The sequence below is a fragment of the Oryx dammah genome, unplaced genomic scaffold (assembly GCF_014754425.2).
Source record: "Oryx dammah isolate SB20612 unplaced genomic scaffold, SCBI_Odam_1.1 HiC_scaffold_9, whole genome shotgun sequence".
Taxonomy (NCBI): Eukaryota; Metazoa; Chordata; class Mammalia; order Artiodactyla; family Bovidae; genus Oryx; species Oryx dammah.
The window spans coordinates 4539628-4559186 of record NW_024070193.1 but is presented as its reverse complement, the minus strand read 5'-3'; the positions used below and the strand labels follow the sequence as shown (position 1 = coordinate 4559186).

Below are 19559 nucleotides of genomic sequence, written 5' to 3'. Positions count from 1 at the left end.
CAGGCATTGCGCTGCATATTTGAAAATCTACATCTTATATTAGGCGTTAGTTTCCATCCAGCTTTTCAGCAGCATGGTCATCTCTGTATTCTCCATGCATGCTAGCCCAAAGCCTTACAGATGCCATGAACTCAGAATATTTGGGTGAATGACAATGTATATGAGCTGATGAATGAGTGAATTTAGCCCTCCAGCTTGGCCTCCCAGGACATCAGAGCGCTGATCTCTCCTTTTCTTTGTTATCAGTCTACTCTCAGACCTAGCAAGCAGTTCTAGCTCACACAGCAGTTAATAGTTGTATCAAGTGGAAGATTATTCTGACTAGGTTTTGCCATTTCCGCAGAAGTAAGAAAAGAGGAGGCGGGGTGGGGGGGGCTTTTGCTGCATTGCCCTCCTTCCTTTTGGTCCTTATTTTGAGTGGCCAGCAACCCATCTCTAGCTTTCAGTCTCTATATTTACTCCTGGCAGGAGTGGCTAGTCTCCCTGCAGGTCTTTTAAGGAGAGAACACCAGCCCAAACAAATTTGACTTCAGGCATGCCTGAATCAGAGTCCAAGAAAATGCCTTTCAGAATCTTCTACACAGGTGATACTGCTTTGCTTTTCACTTTCTGACTAGAAATGAGACCCCTAAACTCTTACAGTGAGGGTCACAATTTCTTTGTACTATTTGACAATTAAATTAGGACAGTTAGTTGGATGCTGACTTAAAACACAAATAATATAGTTCAGCTCTGCCCCCCAGAACCCTCTGGAATCCTGATGACCTCGTATCTGGACCAAGAGCGCTCTAACACTGTAACATCTATCTTCCTTTGAATTCTGGGTCAACTAGAAGATGCCTTGCTCCGCAGCCTGTGCTGATAATTATTGAATTATGAGATGTCACAGTCTTGTTCATTGTGTGTGTGTGCCCAGTCCATGTCCAGCTCTTTGCGACCCCATGGACTGCAGCCCTCCAGGCTCCTCTGTCCGTGGAGTTTCCCAGGCAGGAATACTGGAGTGGGTTGCTATCTCCTACTTCAGGGGAATCTTCCCGAGCAAGGGATCGAACCCGCATCTCTTGCATTTCCTGCATTGACAGGCAGATTCTTTACTACTAGCGCCACCTGGGAAGCCAAAATAAAACTTTTGTAATGATACATAAAACAGCCTTGCAAATTCAGGATTAATCTTAATTCCCTATGAGCTGAGATCGCGGATAACAGATTAGTTTACTTGTCATATTAAAACATCTTTATGTTTTTTTCTGAAACAATGAGGATATCCTGGATTTTTTGTTCTTTAAAGCGATCAAAACAAGACTAAATACCTTGCACCTATCTTAAGCTCTCTGGAACCCTCAATCTCTTTTCCATTCTACTTCCTCTAGTCATTGTTGGCTAGAAGGATTTTATATTTAATACTTATACTATGACCATATTTGCATTTCTGTAACAATCTGATGAGGTCCTTGCCAACAAGGAAACTAAGGTTTAGAGAAATACATACTAAATTTACCTGAAAAAAAATTAATTACCCTACTTGTTCAAAATACACCACAGAGGAATCTGGGTAAAAAATAAAGCAAATCTCCCAAAATTGTTCAGGAATAAAACAGTTGGGAGGAGGTTCTCAAATACCAAATATGAATAATTTAAGCTCTGATGCTATATTAAAAACTCCCAAAGAAGAGCCAGTTATAGTTAATGGTATTAATAAGTTGGGAAAAAATGACTTATAGCCATATGTTAAAGTGTTAGTTGCTCAGTTGTGTCCAGTTCTTTGAGCCCACCAGGCTCCTCTGTCCAGGGGATTTTTCAGGCAAGAATGCTGGAGTGGGTTACCGTTTCCTGCTCCAGGGATCTTCTTGACCCAGGAATTGAACCCGCATCTCCTGCACTGGCAGGCGGATTCTGTACAACTGAGACAGATTGCTAAGATTGCTGAATTTTACTAGCCTTTGGAAAGAATCAGGATTTATAAGCCAATCCTAAAAGCTTAAGGAAAAAACTCTGATTTCAAATTTGCAATTTAATGTGAATTGACTGTTATAGAGTCTAAAATCTTCTAAATAGAAGTATTATACACAAAAACTTCTTAGGCATATAATACAAGTTTTCAAAGAAAGGACAAGGAGAACATCAGAACGTCGATGGTTTACCTGATAACACTGAGTTATAGTTTGGACTGCGCTCCCTGGTATCCAAAGCAAAATATTACATATGGGAATTTTAATCTTGGGTCCCTGAATTTCTTAGGATTACATGTAAATCTGTATGTGTCCACGAGTTTTTCTGGAGGAACAATTTTCATCAAATTCTCAAAAGGGTATGTGATCCAAAAAAGACTGAACCATTGTATTACATTTTTAAATACAAGGTGGGTAACTGAAGAGCCTCTATAAATTCATTTTTAAGAATCCTTTTGCAGCCTGCATTAATGGAGCTTGTGTTAGGGTTAAATTTATGTTTTAGATTAGTCTTCAAGTATATGGGGATTACCTTTTTACTGAATGCCTCTTTTGTGCCTAGGAGAAAAAAAAACCTCTTAACACATTAATTCATTTCATTCTCACAGCATTTATACAAAGTGAATAATCCTGTTTTACTGATAAGGACACTGAGACTCAGATTCAAAATGCTTGCCCACGGTTACAGAGCCAAGTGAGAGAGCAAGGAGGTGCTCTGCCTGCTGCCCACTCCTGTCTCCAGCCGGGCGCCCTTCGTGCCCTGGGCACTGCGCGGATGCTGGTGCCGTGGCGCTGCACACACCCTTGCCCCGCGCCCCGCTCTCTCAAAGAGAAGGCCGGGCAGGAAGTAGATACCGACTAATACAATGCGTGAGGGTGAAGTACTTCAGATGTTCCCTGTATTAGTCCATTTTCTCTTGTGAGAATGCTGGGAATGCTTTATTGAATTTCCTTAGCCTTCCTGTATCCTCATGGAAAAAACATCTATTCTACACATGCTCAAGTAGCGGTGAGTATAATCATAACTGTCTCCTTATCACCCAGTTTATTCGTGGAATCGCTTTAGGACCAGGTTTTCTAACAGTTGAGATTAAACAGTAATCAGCAGTCTACAATATTATAAAAAATTGAAACAGTTTTTAAAGCAACAGGAATAGTCATGAAATCATCTCTAAGAATACTTCATTTCTTTTCCTCCCTTTCAGGGATTTAAAAACTAGATAAAAGGAAAGGAGGTTCAGCCATGTCTTGCTGTTTGGGTAGCAAGGACATGCTTCGTGCTGCTGAAGTGGAGAGAGAGAGGCCAGTACCCTTAGGATCCAGAATGTCTAGCAACGCTGCCCTAGAGGCTGCACAGCACAAGTGTAGGCGGGGTCTCTATGATCTCCCTTCAGGGCAATCGCTCTGAGCGGGGAGGGTTCTTGTGGCAACAGCTACACTTAGAGAAACGGGAAGCCGCTCTTGGAAGCATCTTTTGTGCTATGGCTGAGATGCTGTTGGTGTGAACTCTGATTATGAGCTCCCAAGAGAAGGTGTGGAGTTGGTGCAGGACATGACAACAAAATGTTTTATAATCTCATCATACAAGCCAAAGAGAAGAGTGAGTTTTGAGAAATGTGAATGTTTGAAACTGTGGGACATGTTTTTCTCTCTCTCTTTTTTTTTAGTGTACTCTTGAAGGATTTTCCTGTCAGATCGGTGTCTCTTGCACTCATAGCTGGTACTTGGGAATCTAGTTTAATTTGATTTAGCCCATGACAGTGACATGTTTGTTTTCTAAGCAGTTTTATTCTCTTCATATTGTGGGGAGCCTCGAAGGTGGTGGTTGTGCTCTTTAATAGTTACCCCAAATTACCATATATATATATATATTGGCTGGAAACACCTAGGTTCAAATCTCTTCTCCTTTACCTGTCGGTACTCTTACCTGGAGCAAGTTTCTCATCCTCTCAGCTTCATCTTCGAGTTGAAGATGGTGGTTGTAACAACTTCCTACCAGGGCTGTTACGAGATTATATTGAATATGTGTAAAACTCTCAAGTTATATACTGACATTACACACTGTGTGCTATTTTAAATGTTTTCAAGAAAGGAGTGAAGATAAATGGGTTGTTTCAACTTAAAAATAGTTGATTTTTCTAAAATCTTCTACAGCAAACCAGCCTCATTGACCCCTTCTCCTTCTTCCCCTGAAGTTGCTGGAAATGCTCTCTCTACTTGGTACAAGTGGTAGTACGCTTGTAATTACAAGGTGAAATTAAGATTTTAAACATCTTATCAGCAATGTAAGCATCCATTTTGCATTGAATTTGGTACATGGAACACAGTATTAATCAGATTTACTCTAGAGATTTGGATAATTTCAAAGAAACTTTTAAAATCATACTCTGGTGTCACTAGAATGTTTCGTTAGATGCTGTTATGACTGTAATTGTTTTCCTTTAAAACAAATGGAACTTGGCAATTGAAACCTACCAGAAAAGCTCTTGATTTGGGTTTTATGAAACGGTGAAGGTATTTTTTAAAGCCTGAATTTTAAGTAAATTAATCAATAACAGTGAGGTTGTGAGTTTTAAGTTTTTCTTTGAGTTTAGAAACTGAACTCAGAAATGCCTTTCACCTTCCACTGTCTTTGTTTCTGAAGCTATGATCAAGATCATTTTTCTCTATCAGGGCATTTTGCAGACTATGTAGCCTGTTTGCCGGTTTTTATAGACTGAGTGAAACATAAATACAATTGATTTTTTGGTCTGCACCATATGGTAAAAAAAATAAATATATCTAACTCAGTGCCTATCACAACATCTGGCTCAGAGTAGGTGTTTTACAATTATATTCATGAAATGCTATGATTGGGAGAAAGATTTCCACAGAAGGAACTCAGAGAAAGCTTCATGGGAGCATTGGCTTTGAGCCTTTAACGGCTCTTGGATGTAGAAGGGCATTCCAGGGTGAGAGAGTTTCAGGAGGCAAGGCCCAGTAGTGATGGATACTGTACGAATGTTACTCATGTTTACAAACCATCCCAATTCTTCTGAACTGCTGTCACAATGTGAACCTAAAGACACTGGAACAAAAGTGAAGCTAGCAAGGCAGCTACCTTCCTTTAGGATGGGTAGAATAAAATGAAGCATCTCCCTTGGGATTTGGTTTGTCATTTGATGTAGGCCAGTCTACGAGAACATCAAAGATAGGCTGAATAGCACAGGTAAGCAAGCGGCTTACCCTCACTGAGCCTTAATTGCCTCTTCATTAAAAATGAAGCCAATGAATAAGTAGAGTGCCAGGTATTTTGTGGATTAAATGAAGTAATGTATATAAAGAGCCTAGTACTTAAAAGGTCACTGTTCTTCTGGTGGTTATCGATAGTAGTAGTTTTGATAAAAATAGTCCTACATTGTTTGGGCTGTAAAGACATTTCGTCATCCAAAAAAATTGATGGTGCATTACAACATAACAGCTTTGTGAGTGTTTCTAATTCACATGTCAATTGCGTATACTTCACAGTGCCATTTGTGTAATATAAATACAACTTTGTTTTTCTTATTTCGTGATAAAATATTTTACTCTGAATACTTGATATAACATGTAGAGGAGTAGCTGCATATTCCAAAGATTCACCATAATAAATAGCATGAAGTACAGATGACACTTTTCTGCAGAAGTCTTTTATTGGAATGTTTAATTCTTTTTTTAATCCCTTATTCCAGCCTTCCTAGAATTCTCAACTGCTCATGAAGTTCAAGTTTGTGTAAACTAAGAGAAAATCTTTCTAAGAGAGTTGATTCAGCCAACAATTTTATCATAAGAGGCTTCAGAGATGAGGAAACGGGCTTAGTAAGACTTGTCTACGCGGATTATTGGTGCCAAAGTGGGTATTCAGTGTACATTGTCTTCTCTCCTTGACTCTGAATGCTTCTTTGGTATATACCATTCTGTCTGTGATCAGCATATCTATGCAATAAATCCGTATAGATCTTAAGAGTCGTGGTAGCTGAGAACACAAGTCCTGTTAAAAATGTTTAATCGAGAAGTGACTTTTTCAAGTTTTAACAGCTTTTCAACAAACTTTAACAGTTTTTTTTAATATAATCCACATATAATACCCTTCATCCATGGAAGTTTATAACTGCACAACTTTTACTTTATTCAGTTTCACAACTGTCACTGTAATTAATTTTAGAACATTTTCATTACCCCAGAAAGAAATCCCACACATCCTAGCCATTACTGCCAGTCTTATCATTCCCCTCAGCCCTAGGCAAGCACTAATCTAGTTTCTGTCTCTGTAGTTTGAATGTTCTGGACATTTTATGTAAATCAGATCATAAAATAGCTGATCCTTTGTGACTGGCTTCTTTAACTTAGCAGTCTGTTTTCAAGATTATACTATATGTTATTTATCAGTATTTCCTTATTAGTGCCAGGTAATATTCAGTTATATGAATATCACATTTTATATATCATTCATCAGTTGATGGACATTTGAGTTGCTTCTCCTTTTTTCATGAGTAATACTGTTGTGAATGTCTGGGTACAAGTTTTTCTGTGGACATTTGTCTTTGTTTCTCTTGGGCATGTGCCTCTAAGGGGTGTGTTGAATCGTATGGTAACTGTCTGTTTAATTGTTTGAGGAACTGCCAGACTGTTTGCCGCAGGCACTGTGGCATGTTGCATCCCCGCCAGCAGCCTACGAGGGCTCCAGTTTCTCTGCATTCTCACCAGTTCCAGTTATTATCGTCATCCTAGCTAGGTGTGAACTGGTAGTTCATTGTGGGTTTGATTTGTATTCCCTTGAAGGCTAATGATGTCGAGCATCTTGTTAATGTACATTTTGGCCATTTGTCAGTCTTCTGTTGAGAAGTGCCCATTTGGGGCCTTTGCCCATTTGGGTTTTCTCGCTAACATTCAGTTGTAATAGTCTGTTATATAGTCTATGTACAAGTCCCTTATAAAGCTTATGATTTGCCGAAGCTTTTCCCCTTTCTGTGGGTGTCTTTTCATGTTCTTAGTGGTGCACTTTGAAGCTTGTGGTGGCTGTTTTATCTGTTTTTTCTTTTATGGCTTATGGTTTTGCTGTCACATCTAAGAAACCATTGACTAAATCCAAGGTCGTGAAGATTTACACCCATAGTTTTAGGTCTTACATTTCGATTCTTGATTCATTTTGAGTTAATCTTTTATATTTTGTGAGGAAGAGTCCAACTTCATTCTTTTGCATGTTGATAGCTACTTGTGTTGGTATCATTTGTTGAAAAGACCATGAGTCTTCTTGGCAAAGGAAACTATTCTTAAGCATTGCTTTACGAAGAGAGATGTAAATGACAGAAGTGAAACAATTCTGATCTGGCTTCTAGGTAAATTATGTGAAGAGTATGAGGTCAAACTGTTTAGATCAGAGAGTCCTTTCCCCGTGGTAGACAGTTGGAAACCAAAAGATGAGACATTTGCTCAGGAGAAATTACAATATTGGAAATAGAGAGTGAAGTTGTAGTGTTAGAAGTCTATCAAGAAATAACTAAATGATCTCAATTTATTTTGCTGAAATAAGTCATGGAATCTTCAGTTTATTAGGATGAATGTATAGAGAAACTTTGGAAGTTTGAGTATGCAATATATATAAGCTAAAGAAAGCCAATATAGAAATAATAAATGATAAAGATAGAGCATGAGAAATATAATTTATAATTTTATTTCTTCCAAATACACACAGAAGCACAGAAATAGAGGCAAATAACTGAACGGCAAAATAGTGGAAAGAATGTTAGGGAAGAGTCAGAATTCCTTGGTTCTAACCCTAACCCACCCCAGTTGTGTAATCTTGAATAAGTCAACCTTCAGAGTAGTCACTAATATTTACTGAGGCCCTGCCATATTCAGGAATTGTGCAAATCTCAAGTTACTTTTTGTAAGATGGAGATTATGTCACATTAATTGCTTTGAAAACTTTTGTAAAGAGCCATGTACATAGAAGAGATTATTCTTGAAATTTGGGTTTATTCACTGTAGCAGCAGTATCTGATAATCTGTATGTCAGTGCTCAGAAATGTGTGCTGAAAGGTGTGCTATATTCTTATTTTGATGAAGAAACTGACGTTCAGTGGTTATGAAAGTTGAACAGTCAGTAATCAGTAGAGTCAATTCTAATGTAGTTTTGCTTGATTTCTTTAGACCACCTTGACTTTGGCTTGAAAGATAGTATAATAGATCCTGGTGGGAGGGGGAGAGGGAGGGAATAGGGTAGCACCAATGAGATTCAATTTCTTAGACATGAAAGCTTAAGATGTAATTCCAAAAGGGTGATTAGTCCTAAGATTAGTGATCTCATTGGTGAGGTGGAACAGAACCTTGTGTTAATAAGGTCAAAGGTAAATTCCGTTTGACTAACTGGTAAGTCCCGGAAGAGCTAAATGTTCTGAAGCACAGTCATGTAAGAGTTTATCCATGTGTCTCCTGGAGTCCTGGACAGTCTTCTTCAGGAGGCAGAGCAGGGACAGAGCAGCAGTGAGATGTCTGAGTGGGGAGCAGAGGTAAGTGCCAGAGGGCACAGTGCCACAGCTTGTGGAGATAGGCAGACTTTGCTTCAGACCATGAGGATGTCACTTCTTAGAATTTTTTATTTACTTGAATTGATTTTCTCATATTCATATCCTTTGAAGACCCTTCTCACCCCACCCGTAAAGTGCCTGTGATTCATTTTTGAATGTGAAACTAAGCAGATCCTGAGTGCTTCATAGCTCTGATTGTTCTGCTCTTTCCACACTTCTTGTCCTTTCCCTGGTGGAGTTGAGAAATATTATTTGAACGTATAAGACCAATGAGGAGGGCACAGCACCCCACTCAAGTATTTTTGCCTGGAGAATCCCATGGACAGAGGAACTTGGCAGGGTGCAGTCCATGGGGTCACAAAGAGTCGTACTCCTGAAGCGACTTCGCACCATCACAGATAAGACTAAAAAGAGTGCAAGACCAGAAAAGAGCCCAAGAAGAGAACAGAACAGCTTCTATTCCTTGATTTGTCCTGCGCCGTTATCTTCTTGATGACAAGCACAGAGTCAGGCTTGAGTTGTTAGCCTCTGCTGCTGCTGAATGAACGAGCGGCAGCCATGCACCCCCGATGCCGTGTGGCTGCTGGAGACGTCGTCAGCTGGCACGGCGGAAGCACAGAACTTTGAACTCACTCTGATTTGCAAACTTTCAGTTTCTGCATAGAAATCCGTGGTGGTTGGTGTCTGTGAGAGCAGATCTGTGATGGAAGTAAAAGCAGGAAAGGGAACTAACGTGCCTGGGGCCCGTGCTGTAGGTGAGGTGGCCTGAAGCGCTTGAGGGGAAATGAGAGTCCCAGAAGGCGCAGAGGCCTGGGCGGTTCTCATTTATATCACCTTGCTTCTCGGGCGACTCGGGAGGCGCTTGAGGGGAAGCTGATGTGTGTGCTGACTTTGGGTGTGCGTGTGTGTGTACATGTGTCCCATCACTCCAGGAGACCCCCCTGATAGTCACACCTAACCCCACCCCGAATCCGGAATCCATTCTTTTCATCAGAGCTTTGTCTTTTTGAGAATGATGAAAGGATTGGGTCACTTCTGGTCTAGAGTAAAACTTCTGTAATATAGGGGAGACCACAGAATGGAGAGGATTGTCTGCACTGTGTGTCCTATGTTTTTGTCTTGACAGAAATTCCATCTCCTGGTTCCTTTTTCTATTTATGATTTATGTGTGTGTGTGTGTTCCCCTTATTTCAGGGAAAAATTTCTAACAGCACAGTTATATGCAGTCTTGGTGACCTAAAAAGAAATGGGAATGTGCTTTAGGGCTGCAGCAACCTCCGCCTTTTGGGTATTTGCGAGAAATGAGGTTTTTAAACCATCTCTTCAGTTTCAGCGTATCTCTAACACCAAAAATATTTTTTTAGAACATTCTCCCTTCTTCCTTGTAAAGTAATAGAAAAGTTTTGGGGCTCCTCGGCTAGGTCACAGTGTCCAAACGACTGTGCTTCATTTAGAATAGAATCTGGACATTATTTGTGATACAAAACAAAGTAACCAATAGTTCTTAGAATTTCCCACTTCCTGTTCATTTCCTCCAGACACAAAATAGGTTTGAGGAGTAAAGTTTTCTCCTAATGTTTTGAGCTGCCTGTGTTTGGGATTCAGAGTATTTGGGGTGCTTATTGCTTAACTGGGCTGAAGATCACCTCGTGTGACAGCATAGATCCCTTGTTCTGGAATTGCCATCACTTTCTAGAACAGCCACTCTGTACAGCAGCCAACATGCCCTGGGTCCTCTCGCTTCATATTACAGTGACCCTGCTTTGTCAGGGTAGGATTCAGCCTCGCAGGGCTGCAGTCGGTCTCTGCTGACCTCATGCCACAGTACAGCATGTTCACATCTGGGAGAAACCCGAGGGTTCTTCGGCATATTCCTCCTCCTCCTCCCTCAGAAGCATGGAACCCTCACTCTCCTCGGAAACCGTATGTTGTATATGTGTGTGTATCTGTCTTTTTTTTCCTCAAATCTCTTCCTTAATCTTATAATTCTGCAGCTTTAAGTGGGGGCTGGTGGCTGAGACAGACACAGGAAATGCTTTGAGCTGCTGAAACTTAGCATTTTTCAGCAGTAGATCTCAGCCCCGGGCATTTGCTATTTTGGGACTGATTTGGGTGAGGTGGCAGTAATGGAGAGGCATATTATGTGTTTCCTAGTTGTCCATTTTACCCCTAGGTATTTAGGTAGAATGCACAGAGTGTTCTTTGGCTGTGTGGGCATGCTCAGATGATACCAGAGTGTCCCGTTCTGCTGTATGACGGAGCTGCTTCAGTGCAGAGTAAATGTCATCCTCACTCTCAGGCTAAGTAGTTCTCCAAAATTAAGAGTTTTCTTCAGAGAACCAGAGTTTCCTTCGCCTTTGGCAGCTTGGGGAAAGCTTGGGTTAAATTTGAAGATACCAGGCATGCATAACCAATAAGAATTTGGATTAAAGCCATTTGAAATAGTTCTCACATTAAAACAAAAACAAAAACGGTTCTTATTACTCAGCTACTTGTTTTTCGTGTATTTTTCCCAAAGACTTGGCAATTTTCTGAATTGTAAAGCGGTATGCACATATTTTGGTACTATGCCTCGGGAGCAGTGGAGCAAGTCCCTGAGATTCAACTGGATGGGAGGCTGATCCAGCTTCACAGTGAATCCACCATTTTCACGTCTCATCCACAGTCAGGAGTACAAAATGTGGGTGACGGCTGCAGTTTACCATGAGTTTTTGGTGTGTTGTGGGTTTATAAATAATACAGAGATCCTTTCTAAGAGATACGTGCTGAAGCACACAGACTCTGTACAGTTTTACCTGATCCTGAAGCTGATGTGTGTTATTGTTTGTTGTGAGCCACTGTATTTAAGATCCAAATAGACTTTTCACTCTGGAGCTTAGTGTAAGTCACTCTCCTATTCCTTATGCTTAAATGCCAGCTTTATTAGCAGATTTGTACCTCTGCTCTGTGCACACCCCCCTCCCCCACCTTTTTTTTTTCCTGTTGTTTGTTCTGTATCTTGGATTTTAAAACCCTGGCACATCTCTGTTTGTTCTGAGGTTATAAAAGGTCAGTTTCCTTATCTATGTTTTATTAAGAATGCAATCCCAGGTTGAATGGGGTGTTCAGAAGAAAAGAATTCATAGGCCAGCCCTGAAAAGATGGGGGTGGAGACTGATAGTAAAACAGAACTTAACTACTTTTTCTTCATTACTGACAGTCCCAAAAGAGGAGGAAAATGTAAAACGTAATCTGAATATTTTTAATTGATGTTGTTTTGTCTACTTATTGCCTTAATCCATGAGTAGAGAAAAGCTTGCCAAAATCACTTAGTACCTGAGTGAATAATTTTAGATTAAACTTGCTTCTCTACCCGTGTCTCTCACTGACCCAAAGTATTCCTATACAGTCCATGGAATTCTCCAGGCCAGAATACTGGAGTGGGTAGCCTTTCCCTTCTCCAGGGGATCTTCCCAACTCAGGGATCGAACCCAGGTCTCCCACATTGCAGGAGGATTCTTTACCAGTTGCGCCACAAGGATCCTCTCATTGAAACAAATGATTAAAATGTTCAGAAAAGAGGTACTTGCTCTAGCTTCTGGATACATTAAACTGCTGTAGATAGGGCTTTATGTAAAACCTCTTTGCATGAGGTTGCAACATACTTTATGAAAACTGCAGGATAAACATTTTAAAGGCACAAAACTCTAGAGGGGAAAACATATAGGAAGAATTGGAGAGTCTTAGGAAGTGGGATATTACAGAACATATTGCTTATATATTGAAGTTATATTTGTGTTTTAAATATTACACAAGATAATATTCCCAGATGTTGACTTAAAGATGAATAATTTGCTTTTTCCTTCTTTAATAACCCTGCAACAACACACATCTATATAAATTGCCTTGATTTTCTGTACAAATGCCCAGAATTTATGGTGATAATTATTTGGTTCTATACAGATGCTATCTATGTCATTTAAACAGTTGTTATTTACACTGGACTGTCACTTTATTAAATTGTGAACTTTTAAATGATAAAACTCCCCTCCCATCTCAACTGCTGGTTGACCAACTCTCATCGTTTCATGGGGCTCAGAGTGCTACATAAAGGTCAGATTCCCTAGGAACAATGCCTATGAAACAGTGCAAAGATCTGCCCACATTATTTTGTAATTGTGGGATTTCTTTGTAATTGACTTTCATTCGAAAGGAATAGCTAGAACAGTGATTTCAGTGGTGAATGAGAAGTGTACAGCACAGCAGCAGAAGACTGTTTCACAGGGTACGCCTCCCTACTCCCAGTGCCCAAAGTGCTTTCCTTCTCCTCTGGAGGATGTTTCACATCCCTTAAGACTGCGAGAAGAAAAATAAGTTGAGAACTCTGACGCAATGCTTAAGAACATTTGACGTTGATTATTTTAATTCATGCCAGAAATTACTGTATGCCAGAGTTTCAGTATATCCTATCTGAAACAGAGGGTGGTGTAGACTGATCGTTTGTTCACTGAACAAACAGTTGTTGGAGAATCAATCTATCAGAGTTTGAGAGTTGAGATGGCTCTCTGCCCTCATGCAGCTTCCATTCAAGTTGGGGAAGATGACAACAAGTAATAAGCCTAATAAGTAAACAAGGAGTACACTGGAAAGGTATGGGTTGTAGTCCCAGTCCTGCCAGAACCGGATGGGAACTTGGGGATTTAGTTAACATGCCAGAGCTTTTATTCCTCACTTGTAAAATAAGGCTACTTCACAAGACAGCTTCTCAAGATTGTTAGATTTTAGGACGTTTCAGAATATATGTATATAGACACATATAGGTTGGTTTTAAAAATAAAGTGACACGTCTTCCTATGACTCTCAGAAATGGTCAGAGACACCGGTCTCAAACTTATTTTTCTGTTTCTAGGCAGTTAATAGAGTTAGAAAGCAGTTTCTTAACTGATTATTATTCAGTTACAAACTACTCATAGAAGATAAATGAAGGAGTTTACTGGACTTAAACTAGTACTACTAGTACAGAGGAAAATCTGGATTTAGACAAAGTTCTCTAACTCTGGATAGGGTAATTATTTTCTTTCAAAAGCATTCATTCTAAATTCCTTTATATAGTCACTTTTAAGTGTAACACATTTTCAAATGTAATAAATATTATTCTATATTAAATCCTTAATTTGCACATTATTTTGCTGGAAGAAAATCTTCCTTAAGTGAAGAGTCGCACATCTTAATTTACATGAGGTTGATCTCTGTGGCCTGGGCTTCGCAGGCGGCTCAGTGGTAAAGAACCCTCCTGCCAATGCAGGAGATGCAGGTTTGATCGCTGGGTCAGGAAGATCCCCTGGAAGAAGGAGTGGCAACCCACTCCAGTATTCTTGCCTGGAAAATTACGTGGAAAAGGATCATGGCTGTGTCTGGTCCATCGGGTTGCAAAGAGTGGGACACAATTCGACGACTGAGCGCGAGCACAAATCTCTGTGGCCTACAAATTAATAGAAATTTGAAATTAAGAAAAAACGTATAGTGAAATGAGTGTGACCATATGGTGTATATATGTATCCTAAACATTTTACTTGATCCGAAGTTGCTAAAACACTAACAGTCTTAAGATAAAAACTTAAATTTTTAGTTCATGCTTCTGTTTTTTATTAATGTTAAAATTAAGGGTACAGAAATATTTTCTGGCTGCTATTACTTCTTTGAATAATGGACAAATTTTTAGTCTCCTTAGCATTAAATTGTTACTATTGCAGACCAGTGGTTAGGCATACGTAAATAAGTACTTTGCAGAAGAGGCCCATAGGGAAGGCACTAAACAGATTTTCTAAGTTTGATTATCCTTAGACTAAGCTCATTTCCTTTTTTAATAGGCTTACTATAGTAGTAGAGATGTTCTGAAGTCAGGATATCTAGATTTCAGCAGTACATTTAACAGAGTTTTTCATGGTATCTTTTGAGGGGAGGAAATTATAATTATAAATTATAAAATATAAATTATAAATTATAATTGATTATTCATAACTGAGTCACTGAATGAAAGATTACTAACTTGGATAAACACCATCTTGGAACACGGTCTCTGATGGATTGCTGCAAAGTGCTTCCGGTCCTCTTCAACCTCTTCATTAATCCGTCACTAATGACATTGCTATGCTTAGTCAGGGTTGAAGATGTCAAGCAGCTGAAAAGAATAATTAAAATTTTGAGCTGTAAAGTTGGAATTCAGTGGTATTCTCAGATGTAAAGCGGAAGTCACCACATTATATGATTCAGCTGTACCATATTTATGTGATTTATGGAAAGGTCAGCTGTTCTTAACACCATTTTCAATTAAAGAGAAAACAAACTGAAGAACTGAATTAGAAATGCTGTGAGTAGGTTCTCTGGCAATCTCTTAACTGAAAGTAATTTAGATCCTTTAGCAAAAAAGGAAGTCTACCTAGTGGGATCTTGATTAACCTAAATCAGACAGAGCTCTTGTTCTACTACAATACATTTTAAGAATTAGGTTGTTTTAGTCATTCTTTGAAATTAAAATTCTGGAAAAGCAGCATTATTAATATTACCCTAACATTAGGATGTTATAACAGAAACATTGTTGTTGATATAATTACAACATAAAACACCCTGAGAGAAAACAGAGTTCCTAGTAGTTGAAAAGAATACGAGAGATGACTAACAATATTCCCATCTCAATTTTGTGTACAAAAAGCCACCAAAAGAACATTTATTATCAATTGGTCATGAGCAAATTTATTAAAGTTCTCCCCTTAATGTTCAAGACAAAGCACTAAGTTATTAGGAATTTTAATTAGGACTTTTCCTTCCCTACTCCCTAGATTAAAGGGCTGCAAATTCTATAATACCATATAAAGCCTTCAGTTCAGTTCAGTCGCTCAGTTGTGTCCGAATCTTTGTGACCCCATGGACTGCATGCATGCCAAGTTTCCCTGTTCATCACCAACTCCCGGAGCTTGCTCAAACTCATGTGCATCGAGTTGGTGATGCCATCCAACCATCTCATCCTCTGTCGTCTCCTTCTCCTCCTGCCTTCAATCTTTCCCAGCAGTCAGGGTCTTTTCCAGTGAATCAGTTCTTTGCATCAGTGGCCAGAGTATCGGAGTTTCAGTTTCAGCCTCAGTCCTTCCAGTGAATATTCAGGACTGATTTCCTTTAAAATTGACTGATGTGATCTTCTTGCAGTCCAGGGGACCCTCAAGACCACAGTTTAAAAGCATTAATTCTTCATTGCTTAGCCCTCTTTATAAAGTCTTACCAGTCATCTAAACTGTAAAGTTAAAATTAATTTTGACTGTAACATAGTTTGAAAAAGTAATTTTTATCAAATCATTATAAGATAAAAAGTAATTTTGTCAGAAAATATTCTTGGGAACATGGAATATGTTTTTTCCCATGAGTGTGCCAGAGTCAAGAACAAACTAGAGACAGTTCCATATTGATTTTCTGAATAATGGCTTGAGAACAGAGGCCTTCTATAGTTACTGCTTCTTAGTCTTATATGAGAAATTCGTCTCCAGATTTTAATTGTGAATGATTTCACCTCCATTTCTAGTAAATTTCACCTAAGTACTGGATAGACTATCTTTTGGGGCTTCCGAGGTGTGGTACAGTGGTAAAGAATCTACCTGCCAACACAGGAGACGCAGGTTCAGTCCCTGGGCTGGGAAGATTCCCTGGAGTAGGAAATGGCAGCCCACTCCAGTATCCTTGCCTGGAAAATCCCATGGACAGAGGAGCCTGATGGGCTGTAGTCCATGGGGTCACAGAGAGTCAGACGTGACTGAGCATAGACAGAGGCTGTCTTCTAAGGTCTCTTACAGCTCTGGGTTGGAATTCTGCAGAGAAAAAAACTTTCGTAACTCTGCTTTTTATGTGCTTGTGGAATATCAGAAACTAAAGGCAGTCCTTAAAGGACTAAAATTAATTCATAAGCAAACACTGTCCAGCAATCAGAGGTGGCTCTGTGAAACATTGTATACAAAAAAAATGGAAGATCCCAATTCAGAAACTAGCCACAACTATCTGTAGATTTAAATATAACATAAGCCTGTATTTGAGGTGATATGATGTTATATTCTTTGGAGGGAATGATGCTGAAGCTGAAACTCCAGTACTTTGGCCACCTCATGCAAAGAGTTGACTCGTTGGAAAAGACTCTGATGCTGGGTAAGACTGGGGGCAGGAGGAGAAGGGGACGACAGAGGATGAGATGGCTGAATGGCATCACTGACTCGATGAACATGAGTGTGAGTGAACTCCGGGAGCTGGTGATGGACAGGGACGCCTGGCGTGCTGCGATTCATGGGGTCGCAGAGAGTCTGACACGACTGAGCAACTGAACTGAACGGAACTGATGTTATATTCTTATTTCTTATGGATTAATTCACTGGACATTTATTGAGCCTACATTGTAAGCTGAAATAAACCATAATGGAAAAGAATGTGAAAAAGAATAAATATATACACAACTGAATCACTTTGCTGAACACTAGAAGCTGACACAACATTGTAAATCGGCTGTGCTTCAATCAAACATTTTTAATAGAATAAAATAAATTAGTATCTGAAGGGACATTAATTCTCTGTACTTCCTTTGTTAGAACATGTTTATTGCCTTTGGGAGAAGATGTCCTCTTACCTTCCTTGTCTCCTTCCCTTTCCCCTCTGTGATTATAATGATAAGTACACTTCTGCTTTGTGTACATCTACTGTATACACGTTGATCCCGTTCACTGAAGCTCTAGGAGTGAGTTGTTTCCAAACTGTAACTTCGTGAACATGTGCTTATTCTGTTTTTTAAGATCAGTGCAGATTCTTAATCAGCCATTTTGACTACCATTATGCTGGTGTGAGTCTTTGACCTCAGCAAGACTTGTTCTTCACTTACACGCTGTTCCCATTTACTGTAAACACTTGGGCCAAAGGACATGAATATTTGGCTTCATATTTGTCATACATTAAACATTGACACTAGTCATGGAAATGTCTCTAGGACATCCTTTTTGGATCAGAATTGCACGTCTTCAGTTAATTGTCTCAAATAGCAAGGCAGGTAACCTGGTTAATTTCTAAAGAAGGCCTGTATTCTTTTCCTAAAGCTTCATATTCTGGTATTGGCTTTGGCACTAATTCTGTTGCTCTCCTTTCTGAACTAATTGGTTCCAAGCAGTAAAAGAAAGCACTTGCCTTATTTAGAGGTTCATATGACTATACTAATCTCAAAAGATTTTAAACTCCTTTACAGTTACTTTCTTTGTCACTTTTCTGCTCCCCCACCCACTGGCTGGTTATGAGGGGTTGCTTTTGCATAGAGAAAGCTGCTGAAGTCAAAGAAAACCTCCCTCTTACTGAATCCCAGTGGGAGCTTGCTGCAGTTAAGGACTTTAGGTGAACCTGTAACCTGCTGGAGGAGGGCAAGAAAAGAGACTCCTTGAGGAGTGCACAGCCAGCTGTTATGACAGGTCTTGACTTTAGTGCCTCCCTTACAGATCTGTCCTCTGCTTTCTGCTATTACAGACAGTAACTGATTTATTAGATTTATCATTTTTCTTCCTCGATGCAGCTTTCCTTTTCCCCATCTTTGGCCACTTTGGGAAAAGTTTATCCAGCCAGTCATCAGGCATCAGCATCAAGAAGGTCAGTCAAATTAGATGCTTTACAGAACAAAGTTCCTCAGTCTTTGGACATTTTCCCCCAGTGGATTGTTCATGAAGTATTGCAAAGGGTGAAAGAGAGGGAGAACTTTAGGCATTTTGTCCAAAAAATAAAGTAGTACCCATGAGGTCTTACAGCTGAGATGGATTTAGTAATAGAGCAAAGCCTCTAGAATCAGTCTTGGTTTATGTTAAGGGTGTCTTTTGTCTGGGATTTGCTTCCAAATCATTGCGTGGGACGGAGGAAAGACCAGCCATGAGTTAATAATCAATGCTGGGAAAAGTGTATAGGATTCAGTATCCTCTCTACTTTTACACATATTTGAAATGTTGCATAACAAAGAAGTTTTTAAAAGGCATTCTTTCCCCAAGAGCTTTTTAGAAGGATAAAATCTATTTCCTATAAATTTTCAGCATTCCCCCGAGTACTCAACAGTATTGAACACAGTAAAAATACTGTTGTAGGTTTGTATTACTGAGGGGAAAAAATATTTTCTTGTCAGATAAATTCTGAACTTAGTAGGTTTTTGTTATTATTTTTGTTTTATTTCCACATTATTCTATTTATACTACAATGTTTAAAAGTATTTCGTAAATTAGATTCTAGTAATATTTGTATTCACCTTTGTTTCTTTCTAAGGGCATATTCAGTAAACTTTAATCAGTGTTGAGAAGTCTGAAAACCAGTCAATGAAAAACAGTTTTAAACAGTTTCTCTGGGGCTTCTCTGGTGGTCCAGTGGTTAAGAATCCACTTGCCAATGCAGGGGACACAGGTTCAATCGCTAGTTGGGGAAGATCCCACATGCCCTGGAGCAGCTGAGTTCGTGGGCCACAGCCACTGAGCCTACACTCAAGAGCTCATGCCCTGCAACAGGTGAAGCCACTGCAGTGAAAAGCCCACGCACAGCAATTAGGGAAAGCCCACCACAGCAGTGAAGGCCCAGCACAGCCAAAAATAGTATATAAAGCTAAAAAAAAGTTTCTTTGTAAAGTAACATTTGAACATTTTTAGACATTTTTAAAGGAAACTTTTTGTGTTATCAATAAAATATCCCTGATATATCTTTGGGTGGTATTTAGTAAAGGAGCCTGTTTTCTGTCTGGGTCCTAACTTGACTTTACTGCTAAATGCCAACTGAATCCTCAGTGTCTTCTATTTTGTCAAGTTGATCACCCTTGTTAAGATATCTATGCCAGTTGAGATGCTGTAACTTTGATCTAAAGCGAGGATTGTTGTTATTCAATTGCTAGGTCATATCTGACTCTTTCCAACTCTGTGGACTGTAGTCCTTCAGGCTTCCCTGTCTTGCACCATCTCCCAGAGTTTGCTCAAACTCATGTCTGTTGATTCGATGATGCCATCTCAACCTCTTCTGCCCACTTCTCCTCCTGCCCTCAGTCTCCCAG

General features: G+C 39.5%; 1 protein-coding gene across 9 annotated transcripts in view; it reads left to right on the top strand.

Annotated features, from left to right (window-relative positions):
• Positions 1–19559, top strand: part of TMCC1 (transmembrane and coiled-coil domain family 1) — a 155758-nt gene that overhangs the window by 100219 nt on the left and 35980 nt on the right. Inside the window, exon 1 of one of the 9 annotated variants that reach the window (XM_040246750.1) lies at positions 10197–10435. The exons of 7 other annotated variants lie outside the window; for them this stretch is intronic. In XM_040246750.1, the coding sequence (XP_040102684.1) occupies positions 10394–10435 (42 nt within the window). In that variant the 5' untranslated portion in view covers positions 10197–10393. Of the gene's footprint in view, positions 1–10196; positions 10436–19559 lie in introns of those variants that run through there. One more of the 9 variants, XM_040246752.1, reaches the window with a different exon arrangement.